The following is a 16,637-nucleotide window of genomic DNA, read 5'->3' on the forward strand; positions in this document are numbered from 1 at the left end:
AGTCATTAAAAGCCATTTACACCCTGGCCTCCTCACACAAAGCTGGAGCGCCAACAATTATCTGCTTGCACATTTCAGGACATGAGAGTGTGTCCCTAACAGGCTTAGGGGAGCGCTGAATCCCCGGCCGGGCTGGGCAAGCACAGGATCCGCTCCCCGAGGTCTGGCTAGCCACCACCGCGCCTCGGTGACCCGCTTCTTCCAGCCGCGGGAGCCGGCGGAAACGTCTGAGGATGCTGCCTCCGTCCTTGTAAGAGGTTCTGGCTAGCAGAGCTCCTGTGCTGGACCATCGCGGCAYAGAGACGAGAGGGGGCTTCAGGAAGACCTTGATATTAGCTGATAGGCAGGGTTGTGGGTTTGTTTGGTTTTAAACACACAGGCACATAGAATAGATGCGTTGAAATACCCTTCGGAAGGATATTGCGGAAGAAAGATTTTCGCCATGAATGCGGTTGTTACATGTTTCACGTGGAGGGTGTCTGGATGGAGGAAAAGAGAGGGAGAGAGAGAGAGAGAAAGAAAGAAAATATACAGAAGCTTTCACAGATTCATCAGGAATACTAATAGAGGGTTTTCTAGCTATAGCTGAACGACCAGTGAGATTAAAAAAAAAAAAAAAAAAAGATACCAATCCAAAACAACCGAGGCGGTTGGGATGTTATTCTGGAAACACATTTTAAGGTAGTTTAATTTGCAGCTTGAAGAAAAATGGAATCAAATATTAAGAAACTCCCGCAGGAATTCCCCCCACTCTACCCTCTGTAATCCTTTACATAAAAGGAAAGGATTACAAAGAAAAAGATTTTGTGTGCGTGTGTATTAAAATCTTTGGCTAAACATATTGTTGTCCWATTAATACCTCCAAGTCGATTTGTAGAGGGGCTGAGAAGTCTCTTTCCTTCCTTAGCTGTACGACTGGAAATACGAGCCAGGGAAGGTGGGAGGGTAAAAAGAAGTTTTTCCCAAGTCTGTTAACAGAAGTGCTTAAGCAGATCACTAAAAATTAAGAGGGCGAATTATTTCCATTAGGACTATGAAGCCATGTAGCACACCGATGACAGTTTAGTGGAAATCAGATGAATGTGTAATACAGCGAGCTTCTTCCAGTCCAGCAGCTCTTCCAACTGGACCTATTCATCTGCCACTTGGAATTATTTCACGAGGAGTGCGCTGTGAAAGGATCACAACCAGTTTGGAGCGCAGCTAAAGAACTTCTACCACCCATAGCAGTATTATTATTATCCTTCGGATAGGGCAAGTCACGCTATGTTTTCACATTTTAATTGTAATATCTCACTTCCCCCCCTCCTTCCCTCCATTGATGTCTGAAAGTAGTTTGGGCTCCAAGCCTCACCCCTCGATCTCCATCGGAATGCAGAAAAGATCTTTAAAAAAGTTTTGAATTCCTCAATGATTTTTCTTCTAGAAAGGCGGCTTAGGATAATTATTTCAGCTTTATTGAGGGCAGATTAGTTGAAGTCTGGATGCTGCGTTTCAATACTCGTTGTACATGCCTTTACAATGTCGGTATTGTTTGCTACTGTGTGTGAACCTATTCAAAATATACACTTTTTAACACCAAGCAAAGTCCTGTCTAAATATACACAGTAAGTCTGGAAAGATGTCCATGACCCGTACAAATCTCTGTAAATCACACTTCCATAGCTACAGAAACCAAACAAAAGAGTTACCAGCTCAAGATGCTGATTAAATCTTCTTAAAAGCAACATACCTAATAATAAATATAGTTGCATGGTAGCAAGGTCTGACGACCCAGCTGTGTCTTACTGAGGGATGGAATCAAACCACCACCATGGAGATTTTCCCTGCTCTCGATTAAAAAAAATAAATTTTAAAAAAGGGCTCAAACCCACTTTTGCTCTCACCCATTTCCTCATCCCCACGCAAGAGCCCTGCAAGTTCGGGGCAGAAATTGAGGGGCAAAGGAGAGRCGCGGTGTAAAGCCCCGGCGGATCTGGGGGTGAGGAGCAGCCTCGCAAGGTCGCCAGGCTCTGGAGAAAGGAAAGGGCGAGAGGAGGCGAGGCGAGCGGGAGAAGGAAAGCCAGAATGAAAGAAAAACAAAGTGGAGAGAGGGAAAAGAAAGGAGAGGGAAAGGGAAGACGAGGAGAGGGAGGGCGGGAAGCGAGGAGTGGGACGGGGGAGGCAGCGAGTGGGGCGCCGCCGGGGTCGGTCGCGGAGCCGGGCGGCCGGAGCGGATCCAGGCTGGAAGCCCTGGGCGGCTCCCGGCGGAGCGGCCGCGGAACTCCGCGGGCAGCGGATCCCTCCTTCCGCGGAGAGGGACACGGAGCGGGAGAGGGGAGGAGAGACTCTTCGGTGAACCAGGGATAAACCCAGCCTGTACTGTATGTGCCTGCTTCTGGGAGGGTCACCGGCGTGAGGATGGGTCTAATGATCTCATCTTTCTTTTCTTCCCCGGCACTATTAGTGCTCAGATAGGCAGAATGAAGTGAAACTACGTGCAAATCATGTGTAAATTGTCTCAGTTAGGAGCCCTTTATCCGAACGTGTATCCCAGCCTGGCCCATTTACTTTTCCCCCATATCTCCTTTAGCTTTAACGAGGCTCGTTAAGATCACAATAATATTCCACCCTCTAATTGCTCATCCCATTCAACAAATATGTGCACACTGCTTTTCGCATTATTTGATCCCTTATTTAGGAGGGATGTGGAGAAGGAGGGGGGAGAGACAGGGAGAAGGGGAAGTGCTGAGATTAGGAGTTGCAAAGATTAAGGAGGAAAAAAAAAAAAAAAAACCAAACAACAAACCAGGCTTTTCCACCAACCGCTCGGCTTCCCTCCCCCCCGTGCATTTGGGCGAAGTGGTAAAAACCTTCCTTACGTACTCCCTAATGATTGGCAGGGCTGACAGTGATTGGCAGCGGCTGCCATGGCAACGCCACAACGACACTCAGAAGACCAATAGAAAAGCGAAACAAAATGTTTCAGCGCTGCACTCACTGTGGATTTAGGGGAGATATTATGAGGCTGTTGTCATTAGGGCGATCGCTGTTGAATCACTGAATCCTGACTCGGCGGCGGCGCGGGGCCGGGTGTGTGTGAGTGCGTGTGCGTGTGGGGTGTGTGTGAGCGCGCGTGTGCGTGTGCCCGCGTGTGCGTGTGAGTGTGTGTGCCCCCGTGCCTCTATGTGGCTGTGTGTGCGTGTGCGGGTGTGGATGCGTGCGCGGTGCGTGTGCCCTTTCCTCCCTTCTTCCTCCCTTTCTTTCTTTTCTCCTTGATTTATCTCCCCCTCTCCCCGGTCATCCCATGGTGTTCAGGTCCCCGCTAGAGCTTTATCCCACCCATTTCTTCTTGCCAAACTTCGCCGCCGATCCGCACCACCGCTCCCTCCTTCTCGCCAGCGGCGGCGGCGGCGGCGGCAGCGGCAGCAGCTCGGGCTGCAGCCCCGGTGCCGGCGGCGGTGGAGGCGGCAGCTCCCGGGCACCCCACGAAGAGTTGTCAATGTTTCAGCTGCCCACACTCAACTTCTCCCCGGAGCAAGTGGCCAGCGTCTGCGAGACGCTGGAGGAGACTGGAGACATAGAAAGGCTGGGGAGGTTCCTCTGGTCGCTGCCGGTGGCGCCGGGGGCATGCGAGGCCATCAACAAGCACGAGTCCATCCTCCGTGCCCGGGCGGTGGTGGCCTTCCACACGGGCAACTTCCGAGACCTCTACCACATCCTGGAGAACCACAAATTCACCAAGGAGTCCCACGGCAAGTTGCAGGCCATGTGGCTCGAAGCGCACTACCAGGAGGCCGAGAAGCTAAGGGGTCGCCCGCTGGGGCCGGTTGATAAATACAGGGTGAGGAAGAAGTTTCCGCTGCCCAGGACCATTTGGGATGGCGAGCAGAAGACGCACTGCTTCAAGGAGAGGACTCGCAGCCTCCTGAGGGAGTGGTACCTGCAGGACCCTTACCCCAACCCCAGCAAGAAAAGGGAACTGGCTCAGGCCACGGGGCTCACCCCCACGCAAGTAGGCAACTGGTTCAAAAACCGAAGGCAAAGAGACAGAGCAGCGGCGGCTAAAAACAGGTCAGTGGGGCTGCGGTGCCACGCTCCGGGGCGGGAGGCGAGGTGGGCGGCGGGACCGTGCGGGCGGACGGCCGAGCTCCGCGGCTCGGCGGCCGCCTGGGCGGCAGCGCGCCTCTGCCTCTCCTTTCCTCTTCCTCCTCCTCTTCTCCATCACGGCCACCGGGAGAAATCTGTTCCCCCGTCGGGCGGGTAGGTCTCCTCCCGGCGGCCACAGGGATGCGACGGGGACAGGCACGGCTCAAAGTTGCCTGACGYGCCTCCAACCCTGCCCCGACTCCCTACGGGCTGCCGGGGTTCGGACAGGGCTGGGGCTCCCGGCGGGCATGGGCTGCTCCGTGGGCGCGGGTGTGTGTAGAGTGCGCGGTGCACATCGGCTGCGGCGGGGGCAGCGCCCGACCCTCCCGGCCTCCCTGCATCGGCGGCTGGCGCGGGGGACGGGAAACTCCACGGCTCTGGGTCTGTGGGCTCCGGTTTGGCTTTCGGCTTGCCGGGATCTGCGCCTGGCCGGGCTCTGGCGCGGTTGCCCCGCCGAAAGGCCGAGGCAAGCTGTGAGGTTCAGAGCGGGTTTCGGCAGAGCCGGCGGCTCCGCTCCAATTGTTCGTGCAGCTCTGCATGCTCAGCGGGACCGGCACAGGCATACCCAAGAGCTCTTTGGCATATGGAAAAGAGAAAAAAAAAAAAACCGACCAAAAAAACATTTAAGAGACCGGGAATTTTTTTTTTTTTCTGCATCTCCATTTCTGTGTTTACACCACATGGCGACCTGGCCTCCTGGTCGTGTGTTTCCTGTGCATTTACGCTTGCATTTATTTGCGTGTCTCTCGGTGTCTTTTTCTTTATTTTATTTTTYCTTTCTTCTTTGGCATGATAAAAGCGAGGCACCCTTCTTCATTTCTTTTTTTCCCCTTTCTTTCTCGTTACTCTCGTAAAAATTATTTTGCAAATGGAAATGGACCCTTAATCTAGTTTGACACATTGGTTTTATTTTAATTTAAGTTTCGCTACCTCTGTAAGCGTGTAAACAAAACTTCTTGTTCTTGTAAATGCTGTCTCTTAAATTCCTCCTAATTATAGCACTGGTCCTATTGATTAAAGATTCTGTAGGAGAAATGCAATCTAAAAGTGCCTCGCTATTTAATTTCCATTAAATAGAAAACAGATCAGCTTAGGACTGTAAATAAACAGAAGTTGCCTACGGATGCTTTTGTTGACTCAACGCTGTTGACAGCAGATGAATGCGCCAGGATTTGTAAACGGGAGAAAAACCAAAGACTCTGAAATTAGACATAATAATGAGAAATGTAGAATAAACTGGCTGCATTTTTTCTCGTCTTTGCAGGAAGGTAAATAAAAAAATACCCCAGTGAGAAGCATTTGAGTGAAGAGTGTATTTTAATTCACACTGGCAATCCTAGGCTCTAGAGGTTGAGKCTGGCTGCTCAGTCCAGGACTTTTAGCTCTTATCCCTGAATTAAACATTGTTTGGGTTTCGAGTGGAATACACGGACCCACAGRAATATTTATAATATGCTAGAGAATCTAAAAATTATTTATTGCCTCTTAAAAAAATGTTCAAAGGTAATATTCCCTCAAGCGTTGACAATGAAAGAATAATCAGTTTAAAACTGATTTTGGCTTTCAGATGAAAAAAGRACTTAAATTTCGAGGGCAGAGAAGCGCTATGTTGTACAATCTCCTACTTTTATTTTATTCATARCGCTGAGTCCCTGGGATAGGACCTCCTTCCATCCCTGCCGCAGACCCCAGAGTGTCTGTGCACTGAGAAATATTTAGGCAGGTATTGGCCAGAGCGCATAAAGAGGATCCAGTATGTTTCTTTCCCGCAACGGAAAGGTTCTCCCGTAGGAAACCTCTCCTTTAAGCTTTTCGCGGTGTCCGAGTGTTGAGGGGCTCACCCACACACGGCTTCTCCTAGGCCCGTCGTGCTGCGGGGATGAATGAATGCACTCCGGGGAAAGCGGGGCGCTGCTCGTGTTTTCCAAACGTGGGCACAGGGAAGCGCTCGTCCCCGCGCTCCCCGTCCCGTTTCAGAGCGCGGTCCCTGTCGCTGTGTGTGAGCTGGGCGCCGTCCCCCCCGCGCCGGGGCAGCGCGGCCCGGGCTCACGGCTTGGCCCTGCATCCTCCGCCGCTCCGGGCTGCTCGGGGCGCTGCGGGAGAGCGGCCGGGCCGGGCCGGGCCGGGGGCCGCACCCCGCGGCCGAGGGGTCCGCTCCGTCCCGCTCCGGGCCGGGTCGAACCGCGGGCGCGGCCGTCCCTGGGAGGGCGTAGGGCCGGGCGGGCGCCGTCCCCTCGGCCGCGCCCGGTGTCTGAGCGGGGCTGTGCTGTTGTTTTGTCTCCCGGCGCGATGCAGGCTCCAGCACCAGGCGATAGGACAGAGCGGCATGCGGTCGCTGGCAGAGCCCGGCTGCCCGACACACAGCTCGGCCGAGTCTCCGTCCACGGCGGCCAGCCCGACCACCAGCGTCTCCAGTTTGACAGAAAGAGCCGAGACGGGCACCTCCATCCTCTCGGTAACCTCCAGCGACTCGGAATGTGATGTATGATATCGGAAAACAAACAAACAAAAAAAATCCAAATCCAAACAGCCAAGCACCCTCTCCCCGTCCCGAGCAAAACAAACCGAGGCAACCTAGAATCAGGACACACACACGCATGCACGCACACACACARCCGGGAGGAAAGAAAAGGCCAAACCCGACCCAAACATAATAGCAAACAAACAGACAGGGATCAGAGAATCCACCACCACCACCACCGTCAGCCAACACCACCACCAAGAGATGGAGCTAAAACTTCAACAGTCACAAACGCTGGTGCTGCAGCGGGAAGGGTGGGGGGGAGGGCGGGAAATAATAATTATTATATATATAAAAAGAAAGAAAAAAAAAACAAAGCAAAAGTGACAATTGTATTCTTTTTAGGACAAGCACGATTTCTCCTTTGCGCTTTTCCATGGACGCATTTCACCCACTTGCATGATGATGATGATTAAATTTGTATCTGGGAAAAAATATTCTCTATAGTAAAGGAAAACAAACAGAAACCAGACAAACAAATGCAAACTCCGATCGAATTTGTACAAAAATCAAAAATAAAAAAAAAGTTAAAAGGAACTCCTTGAAGAGGGAAATAACAAATGTTTATCGCCTTTTTGTTGGTCCTATTTCTCTCTTTCTCTCTTCCTCTCTCTTCCTCTCTTGGTTTTTTGTTTTTTTGTTTTTTTTTTTAGTCCAAGTGATGGTCCAGCCAAGATGCAATTTTCTGTTTTTTTGTTCCGCAGACAATCATTTTATTCGTAAGCACCTTTTTTTCTACACTTCTGTCACTGCCTGTGTGGGTACTGGTTATAAATGTGGAAAAAGAATAGTTATGACTGTAACAGATTTTTATTTTTATTTCAAAATTTTATATGAATTATGTATATCTTAATGATGCGGTCATTTTCCCAGTTTGTAATATATGTGTAGAAATGCTTGTATATGATATTTACTCTCCTCTTTCTTTCTTCCTCCCCTCTCTCTATCTCCCTCCCACCCTTTCTCTCTCCTTTTTATTTTCCTTGACTCGGTGTTCCTTGCACAAACTTAGCTGTCAAAATCTGACATGCTAGGTTTTCAAAAGGGACCTCAGCGATAGAAAAAAAAAAAGAAAAAGAAAAAAAAAAAGCTTAGGGTGCAACTGTAGTTATCTTATGCAAAAGCTATTTTGAGTATTTCATAGCAGCTTTGGGGGGTCTCTTCTTAAACTCCACGTAGGACGCTTAAACTATTGTTTCCTTAACTGCGTGTTTATCTATATGTACAAACTTTCTAAATCAAATACAGTATTCCATTTTCTTATCTACCCAGCGATGTTGGTGTTTCTGTCCGCCACGGAAAATCACTCCTTCCCCGTGGGCTCCTCGCCCCACGCTCTGTCCCGCCGCTGGGCTCGCAGCGCTGCGCGGCCCCTACGCCCCTCTGGCCCCCGTGTTTCCCGGCTCGGCGGGACATCCCGGAGGGATTTTACAGGGACCAAGCGATCCTGTGAGGACGCTGCGGGCGGCAACGGGGACACAGTGCTGCGATAGCGGTGGCGGCGTGGGGCACGGCCATGTCCCCCTGTGTCCCCTCTGCCACGGCGGGCTCCTTCGTTTCCCCCCACCCCGGTCATTTCTTTTTTTGTGCAATGCGAGTTAAAAAGCTTTCTCCGACTGTCTGTTTGCAGGGACGGGTGTCTCCAGAGAGTGGTTAGACATTTCGAAATTTGTTTTGTAGCTTTAAATGAAAACAAAAACAAAAACTCTTCGCCCTTAACGGGTTGCAGCTCCTCCCCTCGAATCCGGAGTATATTGTAATGTGCTGAAAGAAGCCTTTATTTGCATGACTAACAGTATTTCAGCATCTTTCTTTCTTCCTTTTTCCTTTTTTTTTTTTCTTTTTCTTTTTCCTCAAAGTTTTGCTTTGCCCTGGGCAGATTATTCAGCCGTGAATTAGCAAGAGGTAAATTCTAAACTTGTTTTTACTTGAAAATACAATTTTGAATATTATCAGGGATTTAGAGGGAAACGTGCTTGGAATTTCTTGACCATTTCCAAACTAATGTGGACTTTCGATCTACCTTTGTGTTGCCCGAGTCCTCYCTGCCTCTTCCCTCCTCCCTTTTTTTGGTGAAATCCAACCTAGGTCTACCGAGAGACATAGGAAGCGCATGGACTCTTCCCCCCTCCTTCCTTCCCCCCACACCTCAAGAGGCTACCTGTGGATTTAGGAGAACCGCCRTAGGGTGCGAGATCTTAGACCAAACCACTAATAGGTAACTTTAGGGAATAAGCTGATGTGCGAATACGTTCACACACCTGAGGTTCCCCTAAGAAAAAGCGAGCGCGTAGGGAACACGTCCCCGCGTGTGGGGAGCCACCGCGGGGAAGGACRCGCATGGCCCGAGGCAGCGGCCGCCCCGTCGGGGTTCGCCTCCTCCTCCTCTCGGGCTTCGCTCGACGTGCGGCTCGGCGGCGGGGTCCTCCCCACGGGCAGCTCCGGCCGCGGCACTGGCCCGTCGCCAACACGAGTGGGGAGTTAATAGAAAATAAATTCCGGTCGTACGAAGCTGAAATGGACGGGAATCGCCCGGGGGCGGACGCACAATAGGCCTCCCGTGTTCCGCGTGGGTGGTGTGATGGACCCSGTCCTTCCCCTCCCCCACGGCGCTTTTTGAAGGGAGAAATATTACCCAGGAGGGGATAAAAGGTTCCCCAGTGGCCCGCACCCTCGCCGGGTCTCACGCTAGGGCTTAGGCTGCTTTTTCTCTCCCCGCCGGCAGAGAGGCAGCGGAGAGGCCTTTAGAAGMACAAACTGGCCTTCCAGTCACCTCCCGATTCGGGTAGGAAGACCTTTGATGTCGGTACATTGTTTTTAAGGGCAGTGTTTCTGTTCCTCTCTGGCAGCAATGTCACTCTCATCCAGCGGTATTTTTAACAGAATTTAGTACCTGAAAGGATTGAGAGGYGTGAAAGTTTGGGATAGAATTTTTTTTTCTTTCTTTTCATTTTCGCATCTCGAAGCTGCAGCTAGAAGGCGTCAAGCCGGTTGCAATAATCTACCTCAGCTCGGCCTTACAYTGATAGGTTTGGATTTTTCTTCCCTCTGATTAAGGCTCCCGAAGATTGCCCCGTCGTGCCGTAACTCTTAGGGGAGGCCAGAGATAGCCCTTAGTCTCGCCCCACCCGTACCTGGCCTTAAACTCCAGCACAGCTTAAGCTTGAAGGCAGGGCCTTTCCTCTCACGGTATTTGTCACCCCCATCCCCAAAACCTAATTCTTTGGTCGGATCCCCAGCCCAAACCCGAAGGAGGAGCTGCCCCAGCCGCTCTGGGGGTGTCGGCCTCTCCCGGGAGCCGGCGGGGTTTGCGCGGGGCCGCCGGGGGTGGCGGGAGAAGACACACGCTCACCCAGGGGGCGTTGGTGCCTGCACGGTTTCGGGGTGCCAAGGGTGCAGTTAATGATATGCCTTTTCAAAGCCGGGCTTCGTAATGGATAAATGATGTTGTTTTAGGATTTGCATAAAAAACCTGAATGGCTGATTGAGGTGTAAATCTATGAAAAGCTGCGTTTAAGCCTTCTCACCCTCTAAGTCCATCTGCCCCGGGAAGATAGGSCCTATCGAGCCCCGCCAAACTGGAGGGCTGCCTCCTCCCTGCCCCTGGCCCGGCATYATCCACAGTCCCTTTCCAGCATTAGTTTATTATCCGCGCCGAGCCCGGCCTCTGATTAAGATGAAATTACTCGGAAGCTGAAGTGCGTCTGATCAATATTTAAGAGAAAGCCGGAGGACAGGAGGCAGATGGCCGGAGCCCGGCAGCACACAGGGCCGCCTCCCCGGGAGCCGGTCGGGGCTGCCCCGCTCCCCCGGTCCGCGCCGTCCCGCACCGCCGCCTCTCGCCCACCGCCTCGGGGGCACTGCCCGACCCCGCCCGTCGGAAGTCGGGCCGAGAGCAGCCGGTTCCGGAGCAGTCTGGAGACGTTAGTTAACCCCCTCAGCGCCCACCCCTCGCCTGTAACACTGCTGTGGCACTGCCTTCATCCCCAGCTAGCTCGGGTTTGCGGATCCACCGGCGTGCGTGCCACCCGGCGTGGAGGTCTGGGAACCACCGACGCCACCTGTCTGCTTTCCTCCCTCCCTCCCTCTCTATGGCCGCTGCCCGAGCCCTTTAGCATGGCTGGGGGTTCTTTGTGTTCCTGCTGGGCCGTGGCTGCTGCTGGCCCTCCACGGTCAGGAGTGGGCTTCGGTCACCCTCATCTCTCTCTGTCTGATCGATTACAGCAGCCTTTTCGAGGGACTTGAATCTGCTTGCCCGTTGCCCTCAATTTTTAGCATACCCAGATGAGGTTACTGCCCCGGCCCGAAGTGAAAAGAAATGTGGACGTTGGTGCCCTGGTACTGCTCTGATTTCCTCGGTTAGCTGAGCACAACTTTCTATTCGTGTTTATTCATGCAGTTTCTTATTGAGCTCCACATCGCTCTGGCCTGGATTCCTCGTGTAGGGAGAGGATAGACAAACATTGCCTTTTTCTAGAGCACACACACGCACACGGGTGTGCAGACTGACACACTCCCACACATACACACACGCACGCACGCACACATGCACGAGTACAAAATGCAGAGAGTCTGCAGCCACATCACCACCCTGCAGAGAGCCCAGATACACAGAAGTTTGTGAATGGTGTGTAAAAAAGGGGGAAATGAACCAAACCATCCAGTTGCAAACTGATCAAGGGATGGAGAAAGCAGGGAGGCGGGTGGGTGTCTGTGTGTCTCTGTGGGTGCAAGGAGTTGGGAAGAGAAAGCACTAAGGATATTRCCAACCATCATGGTAAATATTCCCTTCTAGCACGGTAATGACAAAAGGCAAGGGCTGTCGGGTTATAGCTGTGATTAAATGATACGAAAGGGATTTGTGTTGCCGTGTCTGGAGGAAGGACGGCTGCRAGGTTTTGTTTTTGACGCTGTTCTTTTCTATTTTGAAAGCAAGGTGCTTTCAGACCAGGAGGCTTCAAAGTGGCTTGGCACCTCGCGATCTGCAAGAGAAGAAAGATGTTGAAGAGTATTGAATAAAGTGTAGATATAAATACCCCCAAGTGTACGGTTAGAATCACCTCGCTGTAAGCGAGATGAAGTGGCAGAGTCGTTTCTCCCTGMGGCAGAAGGGTCCTTTGCCGAACAGGCAGTAAAAGAAAGACGAGAACTACACTAGAAGTCAAGATTTATGTTATGTAAATCCAGACTGCGACTGACATTAATTCCAGTCCTAGTTATTAGAGGGGCATTTAGCAATACTGCATATTTTTTTTGTCCCCGTAGAAACATCATTAGGGGAAGTTCATTTAATAACAGGGTCAATTAAAGATTATTTTTCTATGAGTGATGGAAAAATTGCTTTCCTGTTGGATTAACCTCTCTAGCAATAWCTGACAACAATGAAGTTATGCTGCAGTTTACCAAAACTCACCAATTTCGACACGACCTGGAGGAGAGTGTGTAATCGCATGGGTGTGTGTGCATGTGGACAAAGGTGAACCTACGCATCCGGAGAGWGTGGCTCTGTGCGCTCCTGATGGGGTGGAGCTGATGTATATAATGTCCACACACACCGAGGCATATATATGTGTACACACATATGCATGTTTYCAGATTAAAGGAGGTCTTGTAATATCTTGTAGAACACTAAATATTCCCTTTTAATATCTAAATAGGTCAGTAATACAGTTCAATAACATTGGAGGTGTCTGTATATTCTCTCTCTTCAGTCTGTGATAAAACATTCTTTAAGACTATTGGGATTTTACACTGTAATTCTATTAAATAGTAATTGAAGGGTCGCGAGAGGCTATGATACAGGATCAGCAGTGTGTAAGCCATCCGTTTGAACTTTAATTTGGAATCATAGGCAGATGGGATCACGGCCTCTTTGTGGTGCTTGCAGATTTAAAACTAGCCGGCACATGGAGGGGGGAAAAAGCCCTGCAATGCAGATTCATTCATTAAACATGAAAGGTTAGTGCTAGAGAGGATAAACGTTTAGACGTCTAGGTAAATACAGAAATATACTTCCCTTCCCTCCCTTTGCTCCTACCATTACCCCCAACTATCTCAGTTACTGATTTTCTATTGTTATTACAAATAACTTTTCTTTATATGCCCAGTGGGGATAAGCGTACCTGAATGACTTATTTATACCTGCATCGCAGTCTGTCTGTGAAACTTTAATTCTACTTGCAGCCGGGGGGAAGCCAGATTTATTTATTTATTTACTSTTTTGCTGCCTCTTCCTTGTTCTTCCTTGAATCTTTTTGAAATCTCTTGGAAAGATTGCCGTAGCCAAGCCCCGCTGTATATGGGGMCACACCATGGCCGAGAAGAAGCAAGCTGTTTTCTAAAATGGAAAAATAAAATAAAAAAAAGCTCCAGTGAACCCCAAACAGAAAAGGTGTGGTATGAATTGATCTGCCTGGGCCGGGAGGCGAATGRTAACAGCCACATTCTGCAGGAGGCGCCGTGGGTGCTGCTGCTGAGTGTCGCGGGGAGCTGCTGAGCGCGGCCGAGGTGGCGTGGGTGCGTGCCCGTGGCTGTGTCCGTGGCTGCTTGCTGGTGAACTTACACCCGATGCTGCAGTTCCACCTTATCTGAAAACAAAAGACTTTCCAACTGAAAGAGTCAAATCCGCCCCTCCTCCCCTCTTTCCTGGCTGTATCGTATTAAATAGGAGCTTTCATTGTTTATTTCTAAATATTTGTGAAGCAGACAGTCTATGGGTTAACCTAATTAACACATCCATACTGTATATTAGTGGACCAAACGGTACGACGAATTTCTAATGCGATGGTTGAATGTGATAGTCATTTCTGTGTTACAGGAGATTACAGCAACACTGGAGCATTTCCAGATTGTAGATGGTTTTAGATGTTGAATTTCCAGATGAGTATTTACCATCATAACTAATTTAAGACCATTATTAAATAGAAATTCTCAGCAGGGCTCTTTAATGATGGAACACGTTACTAATTACAGAGTTTACGCTCTGTTTTGGCTAAGCAGTCTAGAGGGATGGGATTGTGCTCTGCATGCAAAGCCAATATTACTAACGAGGAGGCATCATACCCCTAACATTTCAATCATATTATTAAAGAAAGCCACTTCTTGCCTTATCTGCGCGAGGAGATAGCAAGAGCGTTTTGTTTACCGGGCTCCCAAGCTCTGAAAATAGCTGGAATGGAGAGCAGGATCCCTCCCCTGCCTCCCCCTACTCCCAGAGGTTTGGCCGCTGGGGYGGCTGTGCAGGGGGGCCGCCCCCTCCGCCCGCCGCGCCCCGGGGCCCGTTCCCCGCCGCCCCCGCCCTGTCGAGGCCTCCCCGATGCCCCCCGTGTCCACAGCGGGCAGACTCTGTCCGGCACTCGGCGYCGGGGGGAAGCGCAACAGCGAGGAATTAAGCGGAGGGAGCAGAGGGGGCTCTTCTCTCCCCCAAAAGTCGGGGGCACAGACGCGCCCACACCGGGCAGCTACAGAGAGCGGGCCTGTGCGGGCACACGGGTACAAACAGTCAAGCAAGTAAAGGGCATGTGGCACTAGTTTTGGTGTTCCCACTCTCCCTCACCCCTCTGCTCCCCGGGGTCCATGTCCCGGGGAGCGGTCAGTGCGTTTTCCCCGGAGGCCCGGACGACCCTCCCATCGAAGCCCGAGGGAGCAGTTCTCCGCCACGAGGTTTGTATTACACCGGGGAGACGTGTTCAGGGCTGGGAGAGAATGACCYCAGTGGGAGCTGGGGAAGCGGCACCCTAGGGTCCCAAGTCAGGAGGAGCCCCTGTTCCAGAGGCTCTGTCCCCTCGGTTATCCCGCACGTGTGCGGCAGGTGCTCGCCTGCCCCAACGTTTCTCTGAGAATACAATACCTTTGGAGACAGGAAGAAAAGTAAACCTGTAGCTTATTTACTCGTCTCAGGTGGGGGCCACCTAAAACTGCATTTAGTTTTCCTGACAATGGCAATTTTCCTCTTACCCACCTACTTCCTGGCCCACCTCCTTCCTCTCTCCAGGTTACGGAGCACGCTGTGGCTTTCAGACCCGGTGTCAGCACCGCGTTTTCGTTGCCCTTGAAAGGACGACAGACGGTTCTCAGCCTGTTTTCATTCTCGCTATCCATTAATGTATTTGATCTGGGCGATTAATAAGTACCGAAGACAGGTTTGCAATAACCTGCTATTACGTTCAGTGTCGGTTCTGCCCGAGTAAAGACTTTTTGTATTGACTCTCTCTGCTTGTCTTAAAAAGGTGCAGTATGCATTCTCTGCACGGATGAGATGCACATATATGCGTGTATAGAGACAGGGACACCGAAACACGTTTTCTCTTTATACACAGAGGTGTCTGGAAGCACAGTTGGTTGTATTATACACATCCCCTCCTCGACCTGGCCTTACAGAAGGCGAAAGTCGAGGAGGCACAGGAATACAAGCCAATTGCCAGAGGTTCGATAGGATTCCCCCTCTCCTATTTTAAAAGAACCTTTTAATGCCACCTAAACAACAATCTAATAAAAATTTTCGTATGGATTTGAGGGAAATTAAATTGTCTCCCCCCACTGTGCGCTTGTGAGCGAGACAGACTATGTTAACTTCTAAATGGATTCCCTTAGTTTGTCTACTTGTGTGTTTTACTGCAGCATGCCTTGTTCAGTAATCCAGGATGTGGCACTCAGTGAAAATCCGGCCGCTCTTTTGGGGCCTCGCTGCTTCCCGGTACCGGGGAACTTCCATCTCTGYGGCCGGGCCACCCCGGACCCCGAGTCTGCGGCCCAGGACGGAGCTCCTGTCCCTGCCGCTTCGGGGCCCTCCGCACGGGGCGGTTTTTCTCGGGACTGGGACTCCTCCACGCTCCGGGCAAAGCTAAGCAGAAAGCAAGCCCCGRAGGTGGACGTACATCCCCTCGGAGYACGCGTCGCGCTCCCGTCGCGGCACAGTGATCGCGGGGGGAAGGCAGAACGCCGGCCCGGGACTGCCGGCTTCCCTCGGCGCTCTGACCGCCTCCCCGCCAGGCAGACCCTGCCGGGACCGTGCCGAGCCGGGCCGAACCGTGCCGGAGCGCTGCCCCTTCCCGGCGGCTTCTTCCCGCCTCGGCGTCCCGGGCGCYGTGTCCCCGCCGCGCCGCKCTCCCGCCGCCACCGACGGCGCCTCAGCCCGTTTGGAAACTGACTCATTCTGTAAATAATCTTTGACGTCCCCACAAAGCCGCCCTTCGAGAGGAGTTTATTAGCACGGAGCCATTAAAACAGATGTCATGTTAGCTTCCCCGTGACATTTGGGTGACACATCTCTCCCGATGAATTGCTAATTGTCTTCCCGCCCGCAGTAAACATCCCGCTCCATTGTCTGCGCTCAAGAGAGTTTCTGCCGCAAAATACAGTCCTGCGCGGCGGAGAGACCTCGCCGTGCACCTCCCCGACCCCTGCCCCGGCCCCGGCCCCACACCCTCTCAGTCCTACAGCTACCCTTCCTCCTCTCCTCAGACCCCGTCTGCCTCTGCTGCMCCCCGGCTGGAGCCCCGGCCCCTTCCCCGCACCTGGAGGTGCGGCAGGCTCGGCCCGACAGCCTTATGCTTCGCCCTGCCCTCCGCCACCGCTCCCCGGGCTGGGCGCGCCCCTCTCCCTCCACGACAGGGACCCCACCTCCCCCCTCCCCGCCCTGGAGCATTCCCGCTCCCATCCCGCCGGGCTCCCGCAGAGACCCGMGCCCGCGGGGCCGGGGGGCGGTGGGGGGAGCGTGGCCCTCCCGCCGTCTCTCCCCTTCTGGCATAACACCCCTTCCCAGCTCCTCCGAATTGTTTATTTTGCCTGGAACAAAAGGTGTGTGTGGCGGGGTCGGGGGAGGCGGCCCATTTCCAGCTAAGTCCAGGCACGGCGGTGACATATGTCTGTCATTTTCAGATGTGAAAAGCAGGGATGTGCAGTGCCGAGCCTTCTCCTCCTTATTCCCCGGTGGAGGTACTCGGAGGAAATTGTCAGAGGGCTTTGAGAGGATAAGACAGAGCAGCCT

At 52.1% G+C, this 16,637-nt stretch overlaps 1 protein-coding gene across 1 annotated transcript; it reads left to right on the forward strand.

Annotated features, from left to right (window-relative positions):
- The first annotated feature begins 3,134 nt into the window (after nucleotides 1–3,134).
- Nucleotides 3,135–6,898, forward strand: SIX3 (SIX homeobox 3). The gene is made up of 2 exons (XM_057374146.1): nucleotides 3,135–4,053; nucleotides 6,424–6,898. The coding sequence occupies exons 1-2, from the start codon at nucleotides 3,287–3,289 to the stop codon at nucleotides 6,614–6,616; spliced, it is 960 nt and encodes a 319-aa protein (XP_057230129.1). The 5' UTR covers nucleotides 3,135–3,286; the 3' UTR covers nucleotides 6,617–6,898.
- Nucleotides 6,899–16,637: the final 9,739 nt, after the last annotated feature.

The sequence above is a fragment of the Malurus melanocephalus genome, unplaced genomic scaffold (assembly GCF_030028575.1).
Source record: "Malurus melanocephalus ecotype Western Australia unplaced genomic scaffold, MMel_1.1 scaffold_217, whole genome shotgun sequence".
NCBI classification, from domain to species: Eukaryota; Metazoa; Chordata; class Aves; order Passeriformes; family Maluridae; genus Malurus; species Malurus melanocephalus.